The sequence below is a fragment of the Eleginops maclovinus genome, chromosome 6 (assembly GCF_036324505.1).
Source record: "Eleginops maclovinus isolate JMC-PN-2008 ecotype Puerto Natales chromosome 6, JC_Emac_rtc_rv5, whole genome shotgun sequence".
Lineage (NCBI taxonomy): Eukaryota > Metazoa > Chordata > Actinopteri > Perciformes > Eleginopidae > Eleginops > Eleginops maclovinus.
In genome coordinates this window covers 9,932,879-9,950,117 of record NC_086354.1, presented here as the reverse complement: position 1 = coordinate 9,950,117, position 17,239 = coordinate 9,932,879, and the positions used below count along the sequence as shown (strand labels likewise).

At 38.0% G+C, this 17,239-nt stretch overlaps 2 protein-coding genes across 3 annotated transcripts in view; one reads left to right on the top strand and one right to left on the bottom strand.

The window, feature by feature from the left end:
- The window catches only part of brinp2 (bone morphogenetic protein/retinoic acid inducible neural-specific 2), a 176,389-nt gene extending 175,939 nt beyond the window's left edge, over nt 1-450 (bottom strand). The window contains exon 1 of the mRNA XM_063885029.1: nt 260-450. The gene's annotated coding sequence lies outside the window, so the exon portion shown is untranslated. The remainder of the gene's footprint in view (nt 1-259) is intronic.
- Nucleotides 451-12,458: 12,008 nt separating this feature from the next.
- astn1 (astrotactin 1) overlaps nt 12,459-17,239 on the top strand; it is a 337,331-nt gene continuing 332,550 nt past the window's right edge. For both annotated transcript variants that reach the window (XM_063885659.1, XM_063885658.1), the window contains exon 1: nt 12,459-12,765. In XM_063885659.1, coding sequence (XP_063741729.1) covers nt 12,459-12,765 — 307 coding nt within the window. The remainder of the gene's footprint in view (nt 12,766-17,239) is intronic.

Sequence of the window (17,239 nt, the reverse complement as noted above, 5' to 3'; positions counted from 1 at the left end):
AGATCAGCACCACAGAACAACCATTCAGAAAAACCACAGCAACTCATAAAAGGCCTAACATTACACAGTAGGCCTATGCATTACTGCAGTCATCTTTCACACCTTTGCATTTATGGAATTCATTATCAATGGCATTGTGGCCGAATGTTATCACAGACACAGATTAAAGAAGTCCCACATTTTCCAACAAATTAAACGAAGAAATAGGCTGAATTACATCCCTGATCCGCTTCATTAACAAAAAGCAACTTGTACTCACCTAGTGAAAGTTCTTCTTAAGGGCTTTGCACTCTGCAAAGACATAATAGACGCTGCTCAAGTCCGTATTCATGGCTGTGCTGTCTTTCTTTTTCCAAACATAACAAAGAAATACTTTTCAAAACAACTTAAGAAAAAAATAATTAACCAACAAAAGCCACCTTACTATAGGGCTCTTGCATTTACTTACAAGGCCAGCGCTGCACTGATTTAAAGAGGCTCGAGTAGAGCTGCTCTACCTCTGGCTTTATAGTGGAAGCCCCTCCCACAAGACATACCACAGTTAATGGAAATCAATCAACAAACATATGCAGTATTATTTATAAAAACCTTTTGGGGTACATTTAACATTATTCATTGTGTTTTGACACAACTCATTATGCGTACCTAAATATGTTGAACCTCTACAAAAGCAGTTATGCTGCACTTTTGGCAGAGAGACCCCTCTCTACTGTTTACATATGGTACATTCTATGCCCCCCATCTCTACTTGTGCCATTGGATTCTCCCAATACCAGCTTGTTGACAGTGAGACCAGGAAAGTCTGCATGAACAAAGCAACAGATGGATAAACAGACATAACACCTGGTAAATTGAAATATAGCAAAAAAGGACTTTTGAGTTAAAACTGTGTTTTTATTGAGGGCATTTCTTATAAATGTGTGTGATTACTTTTTTACAGATGTTCTGTTATCTAATGCCAGTTTACCATACAACTAATAAGAAAGCTAATGATTAAGCTAATCTTGAAGCTAATGCTAAAGCAAATGCTAAATGTAATGCTAAAGCTCATGCTTAAGTAAATAATAGCTTTAAAGAACAATCCCATTACTAGCAAGATTAGAAATGAAAGTTGATGTCCCTGTGCTGTGTCTAAGAGCTATGTGCTACTTATTTAAGGTAGTATTGGAGAAAGCTATGACATGTGGTCTCTCTTTCACTTAAATTTCATCTGCTTTATGAGTTTATGAGCTTACTTACACCTTTTTTGCACAGGAGGGTATTATCAGTTTGTTATCTTTAATTGTTATTCTGTCAATCTTTTAATCATGAAAAGGCTGCTCACGGTAATACATATCTTCATATGGGAGACTGCAGGTTGGAGAGTCTTCTGTCTGTCATTGATTTACAGCATGATTGTCACGTCAGTCTACAATGTGCTTTGAACCTCAATTTGTTTTTTGAAAATACTCAATCTTTTTGAAAATGTAAGCATTTTATTGCGGGGTATGTAGAGAGGGTACAGTTTCTTGTTACTACAGCAACAACAATCAGCAGAGATATTCAAGTTAAATATAATTCAAAAACGTACACAAATGCAAAAGGTCAAACAAGCATTCTAAACAGAATGTTATTACTGTATTATGTCTACCCAAACTGGAGAAGAAGCACAGCTGGGAACGGACAACACAATCGATTTGTTGTTTTATAATTGAAGCAACTGCTTGAGTCAGAAAACACTATGTTCATTCTAATATACTGCTACGGTTATATTTGTGAAGCCTATCATATCTTTCATTGTACCTGAAACGACACATCCCATGCATACACCAACCATAGTGTTAGCATGGTTTTACAGTTTTCTTTTGCTAAACTGACAGTATGAGCCTAGTTGCTCTATGATTGTACTGTATTTGGTTGAATGTACCACCACTAACATTCTCACTACACTATAACCTCTTACCCATAAGTGACATCAAAGTAATTATGAAAATCTTTTTTTTCACAGACTCAATTGGTTAAGCACTGTCAAGCTGTTTTGATGGGGCAAACCTTTGACAAGAGAACCAATGAGTGGATGAAGGCTTTTTTATCGTTGAGCTGTGCTGCACTGTCCACTTACATTTGACCCCAAATGCTTGCACAGGAGCTTACAATACAGATAAAGACAGTAAAAGCTGTAGAAAACAGAAGTAGAAGTAGACAATAAATAAAATAAACCCCACAAACACACTTTCTTTTTCAGAAAGACAGATGGCATAAATGTTGAATGAGAGATTGCATTGAAGTACAGCAGTTAGGGGATTAGAGGCTAAACAGAAATTGACGTCAGTGAGTTGATGCTACACCCAGTCCAATATTTAGATACAAAATTTCCAAAAATACACAAAAACTACAAGCACGCCACAAGGTCATGAACAGTGACTCTAATTGGCTGAGGTGACAGCTAGCGGCCAAAGTTACGCCACCCTAGTTTCACTCTTAATGGATGTGTTTATAACATTCACCAAGTACTGTTTTACTTGAATGCAAAATGGGGAAAATAAGCTATAGATACCAAAACTGTTTTGTACCAGGCTATGTTTCTGTTGTAAAGTTTGGCATTTTAACATGGGGTCTCTGGGAATGGACTCAGTTTTGGAGCAAGCCTACAGTGGACATGACAGGAACTGCAGTTTTATTTACATCTCTGAGGTTGCCGTTTGGTACCAAATGTGCACTTATTTAGTAATTATACAGGTTACATAATGTAATGTCTTACTGCAAGCATGTTTCACATATCCTTTTAGATGAAGACAGGGACAAAATAAAGTCTCATTGCAAAGTCATAATAACTTGTTAATGTTATCTGACCTAAGTAAAGGACATTAAACGTCCAGATGATCTCACCTTGTGACAATAATTTGGTCCGTCAGTGATCATATTGTCTCTTTGTACGAAGTGTTCAGTCTGTACCCTAGATGTTGTCCTAAACTACAGCTCAAATCAATCAGTGTCAGAGAATGACATTTTATCAATTGATCTCTGTACACTTTGTCCCCAAAGTTTGGGGACGTGTATTTTATCCTGCTGGCTTGATGTATGATGTGAATTATAATTTCTGCTATCCGTTTAACTTCTATTAATCATTTGTGACGAAACCAAATAACTTTCTAGGGTTTTACTTTGTGTTATTGTCCGCAATTTGGTATATTATTTCTGGCAGGTATAAAATACTGTTCAAGAAATAAATGGCCCTTGCTCATATTTTCATGAAAGTCTGTTGGGAGGAAGTCCCCAGGGAAGATTTACGGTGCTAGACAGAAAAGCTGTAGGTCTTATTAAATATAGAGGAAACCCGACCCTGGCAGACGTCTTGAACAGGTTCTTGTTTACTCCAGGTCTAGATACCGAGAGTTTGGTCAGAGCATGAAGTGATGTCCTTGTTCAACGCTGAATTGTAAAGCCTCTGACAAACAAGAGCCTTCCACCTCCTGTTTTTATCCACTGTGCTCAGGGTTTCTTTCTTATTTTTCCCAAGTGCGATTCTGGATATTATTAACTTTTAAAAGCCTAAAGAAAGACACTCCTTTTGTATTTATTTATCTATGACCTTACCCTCGTCCTGGCTAGAAAAGTGTTGGGTGGTGCTGTCAAAGCAACTCTGCTTGTTTCCCATTCACAGAGCCAGAGCTAGAGATGTACGAATACCCAATTTCTTTTCAGCGAACTTTGAGCAGAACCGTGAGGAAATTTGCTGATTTTTACACAAAGTGCTTTGGATTATATTTGCAGACATCATTAGGGAGTTTTGTCTCCTTAACGATAAAATCTTTGCATGTAAGACATTTTCTCCTTTCAAGTGGGAAATGAGCTAAGTGACCTTTTCCTTTTCTCAGCCAGATGTTTTCTGCAGAGAGCATTTTCTGTTGCTAAAGCTCTGGTGAATACATTGTTCTTTTGTGGTGTGAGACTGTTCCTGATCAGTCATGTTGAAAATTAGTACTACACAACTTATGCTGTCATCTGTAGCTTAACTGACACAGTTTCACTAAGAATACCACTCTTTAATCTGTGTATTGTTGTACCAAAATGTTGTTTAGACTCAGATACGGCACTATGGTAGTATCAAGTAAAAATCTGCTCATGACAACAATTGGGTATATTGATAATATTATAAATATAAAGTTAACTTAGTTAAGATTTAAAAAAAATAAGGCTACTACAAAACAGTTTCTGTTGTTAAAAATACCTTAAACAAATCTTTTTTTATAAAGTATACAAATTCAGGGACCTAACAGAAAGCTATTATTGCATACACGGGAATAGAAGTGACAACCACTCTACCCAAATCATATACTGTAGATTTCATATGTTATGTTTAGACTAAAGACCATTTACCCTAAAAGAAGTAATCTATGTCTGTTTTATTCGTAAACATATGGAAATTACAGGACATTTTATGGCTTTCATGCACATGCAACCACCATCCAGTAAGTCAGATCAGCCAGTTTACTGTCATCACTTTGTTGAATCCTTTGACACAGCAGTAAAGGCCTAGTATGGCTAACCAAGATATACCTTTAAAGGAAAAAAACATTTCCTGCTGGCACTAGTAGATCTGCTTTCACAATAGACTCATTCACAGCAAAGCGATGCTGTTAAAGAGACAGATTCAGGATGGGAGAAGCTTCACGATGGCACTAACAGGATTGACAGCAGCGGTGATGCTGAGGTTGCAAGTGCTTTTCTGCATGAATACTTCAAGTATCTCATTGTGAAGGAAAGCTCTGCAAATATTTCCCCTAGCCAGAGGTTTACACAGTATCTGTTTCTTATGGTAATGTCTCTAGTCAACCAGTCCCCAGTTACCATGGCAATCGCTCACTCTGCGGGATGGTTTGAGAAGTTGAGGTGACAGTGACCAGCTTACACTGCATATGACTTACACACGTCTCTATGTAGACAACAATCTGTTAAACCAAGAGCACAGAGAAAGATGTAATTGCTAACATCTATGGTGGCATTAAGCTAATGTGTGAATGGTGTAGAGATGCACACAATAGCGGACTTGTCCTTGTTAGTGCTGTAGATCAGAGCCGTCCATTTAGTCAAAGACAAACAGCCTTACTGTTTAGCAGATCCAGGCCTGTCTCTGTCTCCTGTCAGAGCAGCTCCACTGATTCAGTGCTTTTTACAGAAACTGCAGAGCACAGCAATAATTTTCTCATCTGCAGTGTCACATGCAAACTTAATTTTGAAAGATCTGCTGACTAAAGGCTAATTCCTACATCACAAAGCTCTGGTTCCGTTTAAAAAAAGGAAAAGCTAGCAATTTTATTTTTGTCTATTTCTTGATGTGCAGCGTTATTTTCTGACTCTTGCTTTATTCAGTGCCTTCATATACTGTAGATATATACCGCCCCGGAAAAAAATGAAGAGACCACTTCAGCATTATCATTTTCTATAAGTTTATTATTTATAGGTATGTCTTTGAGTTCAATAAATAAAAGTCTTTGAGTTTTATTTTTATTGTATTATTGTATTCTATAAACTACTGACAATTTTTCATTGTGTTGAGATTTTACAGACACTGGAATGGCTGCCATACATGTAGAAATAAAGATTTAAGAACAAATTGGAGTGGTCTCTTAATTGTTTCCGGAGCTGTGTGTGTGTATATATATATATGTGTGTATGTATTGCTATCTCCTTTTCAAGTTCTGTACTTAAGTAAAATAGGTGAGATATTTAACCTTACTTTAATATTTCCATTTTCTGCTACTTTGAACTTCTACTCTATTACATGTCTTTAATGAATTGAGTTAATCTTGCAGATTCTTAATAATAAAACATCTATTAGTAAATTGTCTGCATTTATACGGGGCTTTTCTAGTCTTAGAGACCTCTCAAAGCGCTTTACAACACAATTCAGGATTCACCCGTTCAATAATGCAATATGATAATTGATTGGCCTTTAATGGAATATTATCAGCATGTTATCCTATATTGAGATGTCCTGTGACATAATCATGTTGTCCTAATTTATAATGACAAGATACTGACAGTCATATCTCAATATGATTTTACATTAAAGAAGAGATATTATGCTAATTTTCAGGTTCTTATTCGTGTTTCTGCCTACACTGTGACATTTGCACAGGCTTTAATTTTATAAAAGGTCTTCATTTTTGTCTTAATGCCGTTGCTGCAGCACCTCTTTTCACCCTCTGTAGTGTCCAGGAGAGAAACTCATTTGAAGACCATTTACATGCACAAAAACCTACATAACACAATGCAGGACAGGGAGAACACTTAAAATCATACAATGGCTTCTTCAACTTGTAAAGGAGCAGTATAATTAAAAAATACAGACTCCAAAAATGTATACTTCCTCTGCCCTTTTATAAGGAAACCTACAACAACAGAAAAGTTGCATTTAATGTAAAGTTAAATATCCTTCATCATTATATAACTAAAACTGTGATCAATTATACAGTCATAGTCCATATGTTTTTACTGAAGAAAGCATATGACAAACATTGATTCACATCCATACCATGCATATGCAAATATTATTTACAAACAATTAAAAATCATTTGAATGATAAACAAAAAAATTGCTTTAGAGGATGTAAAGTTCCCATGATATACAAAGGTATAATCATACTGGACACAAAACCATGTTATTTTCCATTCTTAAGAAAACAATTACAGTTCGTCTCGGTGAGGGTGGAAAAATTTGCCATATGTTCCAACATTTGCAACACTTTAAATAACAGTTTTTATGATAAGACAACCTTGAGAAATTGTCCATAATTATAGTATACTCTCAGCAGACATGGCTGCATTGGAGAAACTGCAGTAAACTAGTGTTCATCTTTTTTAAAGCATCAATATCATAGTAAACAGTCCAGGACATAGTTCAAAGATCCCATTGCTTTCATCCAATCATTGTATCCTCTACCCTCACATGCACAAACACTCACAAACATGGGTAAGCACATACACATGCATGCACAGGATCACGTAACCAGCAATTTCAGGCCCTTGCAATCCCCCAGCAGTGGGTTAAAAGGCTCTGCATAATCTCACTCGGTTTGTCTGAAGTGGCGTGTTTATATCACGCTCCGAGCATTTGAAGAGGCTGCGACTGAAACCGCTGCAGGATGATTTGAAGCAGTTATTGGAGCTCCGAACGCATGATGACAAAGGCCTTTTTCTAGGCTCTAATCAACTTTGCAGCCCACGCAGAGGCAGAGGGGCGAGCGAGCAGAAAAAGATGAATCTGTTTGCTTCTGATCACAGAACGAGCGGACCATAGCCTTGCTAGCTTGGCAACAGGGAAGAGTCTCAAGATTAAACAGTGAGATCTTTCTCTTGATCAGGGCCTCGGTCTGCCCTCCCCACCATCGCTGCACCTGTTAGACAACCTCTGATGTATGAGCTCTCTTCTTCCCCTCCCTCTCTCTCTCTCTCTCTCTCTCTCTCTCTCTCTCTCTCTCTCTTTGTGTCTCAACTTTCACTGACTGTCTTTCTTTTACCCCAGTCCTCCTTTTCCCTCCTCCCCCCGTTTCCCCGCTTTTGATTATCGGCAGCGACCCAGAACTCATGCGAGCAAAAGTATCGAAATTTCATCTCTGCCTTGCTTGCAATCACTTTAACATGTGCACACTGTCTCACAATCTCTGTTGGGATACATTCATCCCTTCATCTATTTACACACACACACACACACACACACACACACACACACACACACACACACACACACACACACACACACACACACACACACACACACACACACACACACACACACACACACACACACAGATTTGCAAAAACCTGTTTTGTCATTCTCTCTTCAAGTCTTTCCCTTTTCTGTTTAATCATAGACACTGGAACTCTGCATAATCCAGACTAGAGTCAAGCTGCTCACTTGTTTTTTTCCTTCTGTTTAGCACTGTATAATACATTGAAGAGACACTTTTTCTAATCCCTCAGCAATAATTAACATTACATTGTTCTCACTGAATAAAGGAGTTTTCAGGTGCAATGTTAAATGCAGATTGTTGACATAATACCTGCTGAATAGCTGTACAGTAATTAGAGAAGGAGTATTTTATTTTAGAAAAACAGAAGACAGAAATATCAAAGATGCAGGAACAGATTAAGGACACAGCAAAAATGGTGGATGCTTGGCGACAAGGCAACTTTACTCTGTGGTTGAAGGACAGTTTCTCCCAAAGAGAAAGCCACCTTACTGCCTGTTAGAAATAAATTAAAGGATAACGCTAACCTCTTTGTGTCAAAAACTCACCAAACCAGTAATGTATTCCCCCTTTTTTGATGTTTCCTTTAGACAGCAGAAAGCGGTGTGACCCAACATCACTGCCCCGGATCACTCCCACCTGGAGGGCAAAACAAAGTAAGCTTCCACTGCCTGAGAACTCCAATCCAAGATAATTGTTGTTCAATTGAAGGCACAAACTGAATAGGAAACAAGTCTGGCTGTGTTTCTAGAGAATCCCTTCTCAGAACAACAACCCAGAGTAGAGGACTTTGTGGATTTGTGCAATTAGACGTGCCGCCATCCCTAGCAAGTACAAATCTCATAAAGCTTCCAGATTTCATTGGCAGAAACATCCACTCAGCCTTGTGCAGAAGCCCTATTGAGCTCCCATGCTAGCTGACACTCTGAATGGATCACCTGACTGAAAACTATGACAAGACAAGAATGATAATATCACAGTCTGCAAAACCCAAAACAACGTTCATTTTTATTTAATAGCAGGCACATGGTCTTCTAATGGCTACTACATATAAGGTCAGAGAAAATCAAGCCAATGGTTACATAATGGTTATGTATTATGTACAATATAAATAGTTTTACATTTAAGAAAAAAACTTAGCCCCCCTTCTCCCAGGCTAATTTATGCTAAGAGCTATGTTTTCTAAGATAACAATCAGTGATATATGCTGACCAGTGGTACCAGACACCACCCCCCCTGACTGAAACACCTTGTTTGAACTCGTTTGTTTACTTTTGTAACATAGTGGCATCAATATTTAACAGCCGCACCTCTTTGGCTAGTGCTCCAACACATTGTACATGAGGGCTTAGGGGAGGGACAACGAGAAGCAGTTGACCAATCACAACAGAGCCAGCCAGCTAACCAATCAGAGCAGACTGGGCTCAGGTTTCAGACAGTGGGTGTAAAGAGGTGCTGAGGCACAGCCAGTAAGAGAAAAATGAAGCACTTTTTGAACATCAAAGCATGTGATCATGCCACAGTAGAGGCATAAAATACAAATATGAAAAATAAGCATTTTCAGGCCCCTTTGAGGAAAATGTCCTCCATTGCAACAGTGTGCGTCAAAATAAGTTTTTCTTTTATAGATTTTAGACAGCAATTGAGCTCTATGGCATATAGGAATAAGATATCAAGCTTTGAATACAGGGGCTATGAAGTATCAATTCATTTTAGTGATTTTCTTCTTGTGGAATTGTGTCGACATGTTGAAAAATATAGATATCGCAAGTCCTATCGTCTAAACTGTAGAGAGAAATAACATTTCAGTTGATGCTGACACAGTACGTGAAGATCTTCCAAATTATCATTTAAAACTTTCTCTGGCCTTTAAGGCAATGTACCCAAAAAGTTTCACTCTGTCCTTATCTGTGCTGCCACTTATTTCTTCAGGACAGTACAGAAGCAGAGAGCCTCAGAGTGAAAAAAGGGCACACGCATCCAGAAGCAAAAACTTTATACGAACACTTGATCTTATTTGAATACTGATGAGTTTTCCTTCACCAATGTAACCAGTCCATCATCAATAATGAATGGGAGATAGTCTTGACACTGTTTGCTCCACTTATTCTCTTGAATCGATGTTAACTTTTTTAATATTTCACTGTGTGTGGCCAAGGCCAATCGACTTCTCTGCTTGCTCTGTTTTTTTGAGCTTTGATACCAAACAATGCCCTATTTTTTACTTTAAAATGCATTCTGATGAGGACAGAAAGAGAGAGAAATTGTGGTTAAAAGAAGACCACAGAGCTGTTTTAATAATAAATGGGTGGACAGTATTGAAACAGAAAACACAATCTTCTTTTCCTACGGCTTTGCATCCAAATCCAAATGGCAATTGTCAGCCTAACAAAAAAGTCAAAGGATTTAGAGTCTGAAAGCCTTGAGCAAATTTTAGTCTGTGTGCCATTTCATTGGCATTCTTCTCTGTATTTGTTTGTTTTCCATTTTTTTATTGACTTTATAAAAAAATACAATTTAAAAAAATCACTGTTAAAATCAGCTGACGTTCAAGTGTAGTTGTGTTATGCTACCTGGAAGATTCAGTTTTACTTTAATTCTTAAAGCTGCACCAAATTATATTTGTATTTATATATTTATATTCTCGTTGTAATGGAAAGGAGGACGCAAAACCCAAAGGGAATAACATCCAATAATAACATCATGTGAACATTGCATGACTTGCGCTGCGGGTGTTACTACCGGGTTTATAAAAAGCTCAACCAACATGAGTCATAACAGGGACACCTGGAGGCTGTATTGTATGTTGGGCAGTAAACAATGCTACAAAGCACATCTTTATATCCAGCATTATCTGTATGTGACTTGACCTTTTCCACAGAAATCCCATTCATCTTATTTTAATAGTGTAGATGATTGCATGTTTCATACAGCCACCATCACTCCTGACTGCAAAACAACAATCTGACAGTGTAGATGCATGATGGTTTAATTTAGTAATTGTTACCATGAAGAAGCATGCATATGATGCCGATATTTAGATCAGACGAAGATAAAATCCAGGGTTCTTCCATACAAAAAAGTAAATATACGTTTTGCATCTGCTTATTTAAAGAATTTATTTCTGTGTAATTTTAGCAAGCAACACTGTTATTTAGGCCTCTGGTTTATTTTTCATATATCTTTATTATTTATTTCTTCTCCCTTATTAATTTCCTTGCTGCCATTGTCCGGGCTGCCATCCTACCTGTCATCTTGCTGCTGTCTATTTAAAAAAAAAATATCTGTCTGCCTACTTTTAAATTGCTCATGCTGCCATTACATGCAATCTTCGATCCTTCTATCACCACCCATCCTTTGCAGAGCACACAATATCAGTAGACCAGGTTTTAGCAGAATGAATCACCATTACCAGTGTATGGACTCCACGGGTGGATTTAAGTTTTTGCTGCGCAGGGCAGACTCCCATTGATTACCAATGTTGTTGCAGAGTCTAAAAGCCGAAATGATAAAGAGTTTATAACCACACATCAGATGTGGTTTACTATTACTACAATTATCTTCTTTTCATACTTGTCTCTCCTGATTTTGCTCTTATTCCATTTCACACCATCTACAGTATTATCCTGGAGGATGGCCAAATATTTCTTTGAACACAAATGAGTCATCTCTGGTGCAGGTTGAGACACACTTTTTGTTTTTTCTTGGAAGTCAAAAATGTTTGCTCCTTCACAGACTCGGAATAATTGAAGTGAGCAAACACTATGTTAATTTTGTTAGAGTGTGCTCTTACACAGAATGAGGTGACTTCTAATATTTACCAGAACCTTTTCGGTGTTACTTTATTTGTGTTTTGTATAGTTAGTGAACTGCAGTGGAATATGATGTTTTTCTCTTTGTTATTTGGATCATATGCTCAATCTGTGATATTGATCTTTTTGTTGGTGGATTCTTTGAAATCACGGTCTGTCTAGCTCAGCCTTTGCTTCCCTGAGCAGATTATAGGTTGGAGTTACACTAGGTTAAAAGTTAAAAGCCGAACAATCTTCTACAGACTAGTGATGGAAACTTCATGTCAGATATAGTTTTTTGATTGCTTTTTCTTCCCCTCAAGTTCTCTTTTCAATTTTAAATCGTCTGGCCGTCCTTTCTGCTGGTGTCACTGCAGACTCTCACGGTGAGATTTTACATACAGGTTGTGCATATATCCCATCAATTATGCAATTATGCATTCAGGCAGTGGAGTGTCCACCCAGTCACAGAGGTCAGGCAAACTACTAAAGATGCTTATTGGATTCACTTGGAGAAGATATGCATATGTGTATGAAGGAGCACATGCACAATTAAATCAGAAACAATGATGCATTTGGTGATGGGACCCACAGGGCATTCTTGGTGCATGTCCTGCTTGTAATCCATGCTTTGCCATTACAGAGCCATTTGGACAGTTTATCAATCAATACAGAAAAGAGGTCACCAGCATTAAAAATGCAATACAATCACACAGTGAATGTTCAGTGTGGTATATGCAACAAAAAAACAAACAAAAAAAACATGTGATTGATCATACAAGGGAAACAAGGAGCGTTTGTTTTCCACAGTGGGAGAGCCCGTCGGTGTATCACACTCCCCCTCGCTCACTGTGCCGCTCTCTCATCTAACGGGCTGAGAGGCTAAGCTGCAGCCTGTGAGAGAAACAGCGAGCAGGAAAGAGAGGAAGCGGAGATGGCGAGCATCAACATGGGGCCGAGACCGATGCTGCTGCTGGGGCTCGCGTGGCTCCTTATGGCCATCTTAACGTCTAATGTCCGATGTCTAAACGGCGACGAGGACCAGAACCAGGACTCCGAGTGCAAGATGAAGAGCGTCACCGTGTCTGCACTGCCGTTTTTGAGGGAAAACGACCTGAGCATCATGCACAGTCCGTCGGCCTCCGAGCCCAAGCTGCTGTTTTCCGTTCGAAACGATTTCCCCGGAGATGTCGTGGTGGTGGACGACCTGGAAAACACCGAGCTCCCGTTTTTCGTTTTAGGTGAGTTTTTGGAAACAGAGTCTCCGCGGTTAATTAGCCGCCAATTAGCAGATTAAAACCATTCCACTGTTTATTATTACACTGGAGCATCTGTCTATTAGCTTAGCCCTGGTTCCAATCCCTGTCTCCTCTTCTTTGAAAAACGCTATATACAATCTAACAACCCGAATGAACAACCAACACCATTAATCGCGTTTGTATGTCATAAATAGTCGGTCAAATGTGGTTAATTACTTAAGCACCTGTTATTGATAACACAGGTGGGCTAAATCAACGTTTAGCACTTATTTTGGCAATATTAGGCCGCATAGCATCGTTTAGCTAGCAATATTTTATTTGTATTAAATGTATCTAGCAATATATGCATTTGTAAGAGGAGCGTCCCTTTTCTTGTATTGTACACACGTGCTCGGTTAGCTACTGTACGTGGGTAGGAAACTACTTGCTAACAAACTAGCAAGTAAGCAGCTAAACTACTCTCACTATAATACAACTCTAATGCTTAGCTTTTTCTGTTGTCGTGTGGTCACTTTGTGCTGCCAGTGTCATGGATGGGTTGTAATTATTTAAAACGCTACTTTTTTGTTGGATTTCAGTCTTTATAAAGGCAACTTTATCAAAGTTTATACCAAACCAAGTCCACTGTAAGTGGCCCAAGCTGTGTAATAATAACTGAGGTTGGCAAAGGCAGCGAAAGTTTGCATTGTGGAAGTTAGCTGGCCGCTGTCCATGGTGCTGAATCGCCACTGCCGCTGCTGCTGTGGGCACTGTTGGACTTTTTGTGTGGGTTTCATTGTAATATACACACAGTTGTTTTCAACTGTCTCTGTTGACGTTTGTGAGTTGTTGCTGGTGACCTTAGACCTAATTTATTGGCCCATGTCAGTATTCAACATCAGTTAAATGATAACCTCATGTATATGAAAGTGTGTGTTGCTATTACTGAACTGTTTCATCTGTCTCTTTGTTAGCACTTTTCAAAGCAGCCTACTGTTTGTTTTCCCTTTCGTACATGTATTTTACATGGGCACTGTCATTTTCTGTTTAAAAGGGGGTCAAAGGGGGGATGAACTGATTACATGCACAACATCCTAATCCTCTAGTGCACCATGACAATCACTTTGACTTTCCAGCATACAGGCATAAAGTATTAAGGGTTTAATACTGATATTCCACTGAGGAATCTGAATTCATTTTCTACTCTGAGCTTAACATCAACTATATCCAGTGATGTAAGGGCACATGCAATGATGCAAACTACAGTGTTACTTCTACATTCATTTTCAAATGGACACTCAGCAAGGATACATTATAATGGGTTGTCAGAGCAGCTAGTTGTTTACAAATGAGCAGGCCATCTAAAGTGTTATGTACAGGAATATTTTATGAAGCATTCCCTTACAGCAGGGTTTCATTTTAAAGTTTTTAGAATGTATTATGACATCTGAGTTATAACCAATATAAAAGCACATTCTTGGATGTGTTACTTAGTTTTGGGTTACACTTGGGGTCACTTTAACGACACTGGTCTTTGCTGATCTAGGAACATATATTTAAAACCAGATTTGGCAGCATCTGAGTTTAGCCAATCCTTTTGCCTGAGTGTCTGAACTCAGTAATATGGCCACATTTTTTCTTCACACCCTAATTTTCAATTTCATATGCAAGGAAATAATCGCACTGAGTTGCAACGCTGGCAGACTGTTCACGAACAGATTAATGAATTAATGCCTGGGTCAGCTGGATAACTTTAGGATTGACTCGGGCCATTTTTGATTATTTTGTATTATCAAATGATTTTGCAATGTTCTTTTTGGAATTAATCGAATTACTCTGATTGTAATTGTTAACATTTAGGAGTAGCATAATTTCTATGCCCCCAAGATGAGGTTTTTAGATATCTATGCCAATGATGGAAAGCAGGGAAGGCAGCAAATGCCTTAACCAGCAAGGTGTTTTACATATTACTTTTTCAAATGATTACTCTCAAAATAAAACTTGATGTGACCCATAACTTTACCTGGGTTCTCCAAATGTGTTTAACTTATACAGTATACCGTACAGTAAACCGACTGACTTAATTTGGGAGGAAATCCAGAAGTAGAAAAGTTAGAAGTATCACTTTTTACATGTTCTGCATAACTGTTTTTCCACTGTCATCATATCTGATTTGGCTTATAGTGAGTCGTCAATTGGGGTTGATCCTCTTGTGGCGCTGGCAGCATTGTATGTGTGGAAAACAATTTGGCTCATCTACTTGCAGAAAAAACACATACAGTATTATATAATAAAATGTCTGTTTTAATTTACACACATGGATTTTGAACTAGTGCTATGATGGTCCCTACTGAAGTTTTTTAGTCTTATTGAGTGTTTAGGCAGTGAGACCTTGGAGACACTTTAAAATGTTTAACTACGTAATCCAAAGTCCTACTTTAGACAGCAGTTAATTCATTATGGGGTAGAGGGAAATAAGCTCAGGCAAATAAACAGCACAACATATCTCTCAGGACTGCTGTTGCATAGGATCAAGTGTGAGTTTGTATCTGACATTTCATTCCTAACATTCTACACCAGGACGGAAAACTTTGAATGAAACTTCACACTGGGAAGCCCGACACAATTCCACATTTGTTTTGAGAGTAGCATTGCTGCTACCTAAGTATAAACACTGGGGCAGCTGCGGCCTTTAGTTAATTAGTGTGTTTATTTTTTCTTTTGTTTGATGCTTGATTTCCTTTGCTGTCTAACAAAACTTATTTTGTGGAATAATGGCAGCTTTGAATGCAAACCAGACCTTTTACTTGTTGAATACATATCTTGACAAGAAGCAAAATAAAAATCAATCACGTTAACATTGTGCAGCTGTATTGATAACAACCGGTAATTACATTTAAAACAGTGTTTTAGCAGCACTATGATAAGATGCTTGCTGATGGCTGTTTGTGTAAGCTTTAAAGTCTTTTTAGTTAAGCATGCAGTTGTTGTCGCCTCACACTAGCCTGTGGCTGTTCGAGTCCACATTAGCATAGCATCGTTATGATTAATGTTGTAAGTTGTTCCAGACATGAGCCTTCACAATCATACATGTTGTGTACGACATAATGCCGGGTGTGGTGTAGGATAAATGAGCAGTAATAATGACCGAATATCATAGCAGCACTATTCCCTTCTGAGTAATGCAGAGGATATGATATTGGAACACCTTACAGCAGCATTTTAGTCGAAAATGTGGTGCTGATCATTGTGTCAGGGAACATTTCAATGTCCAGGACAAATGGAAGGAATTCCAGTCAAATATAATGTGTGTGTATATCATTGAGCTGAAAAACAACTGATAGGAAGGCTTTATAAAAAGTGACATTATCATTTCATGTGGTTTGATATTTTATTCTCCTCTCTCTGCTGGCACACTGGGGACAGGATACCAATTTGAATACATTTTGCTGAAATTACTTAACAAGACTTAGTAGGTGGTAATGGAATGCAAGCTTCCATAAGTGTGGTCTTCACAGTCATGATCATTGGTAGATCTAAACACTGGATGCTGGGAGGAGGACACCATTTTACACAAATAAGGCTTTGGACAAAGATTAAACGCATAATTTAGCCCCTTGAATTGTTGATATATTTTCAGAGGATTTTAACTTCTAAACAATGGTTTATGCTTTAGTCTGGGATAACTGTCAATAAAGCATAATATTGTTCATATTAATGTATCTTAAGGAACAAAGTGCTCTCTTCCAATGGTGTGTTTTGTTGCTCTTGATTCTATAAAACCGACAGTCCATAAAAAACACAAAAGAACCATAATGTGCTCGACTTGTTTTTTAACTTTTGATGTTGCTTCATGGGCATGAAATAATGTTGGACCAGAACTTATTATTATCAAACATATTTTATTTTTATTTATTTTCTGTAATTGCTTCATTGTCCATAGCATTGCTGAGCATAGGTTTGTATTAATTAATCCCTATGTAAGTATCATTTTTACTACTTTCTGTTTAAGTAGTGTAATTGTATAGAACAAAAGTCAAATACTTGTTTGGAAAGTAAAGTGTATTATGCTTGAAGAATGGCTTCAGAAGTTTCTGTGAACATTTGAATCTTTTTTATTCTGTAACTGACAGAAATTCAGCATTAAGACCTGAACACTTCAATCAGTTTATTATAGAGCACTGACTAACTTATTACACAGTACCCCGCTTAACAGCAGCAGTGATCCCCCCCCTCGCCCCTATCTCATCAGGACACATCATCCTCAGCTAACCCCTACTTTTTTAGAGTCATGGTTTCAAAGTTCTCGTTAGAGGCGGAATTATAAAGCTGCCTGCCTCACTTTCGGAAGAGGAAGAAAATGAATCTTGTTATGAGGTATGCTGAGATTGTTTTATTTTCCTGAGCCAATCCACCTCTTTGAAGTAACATCACTTAAAAAGGTATCTGCCTTTAAATGCGTGTGTGCTTTGTGGGT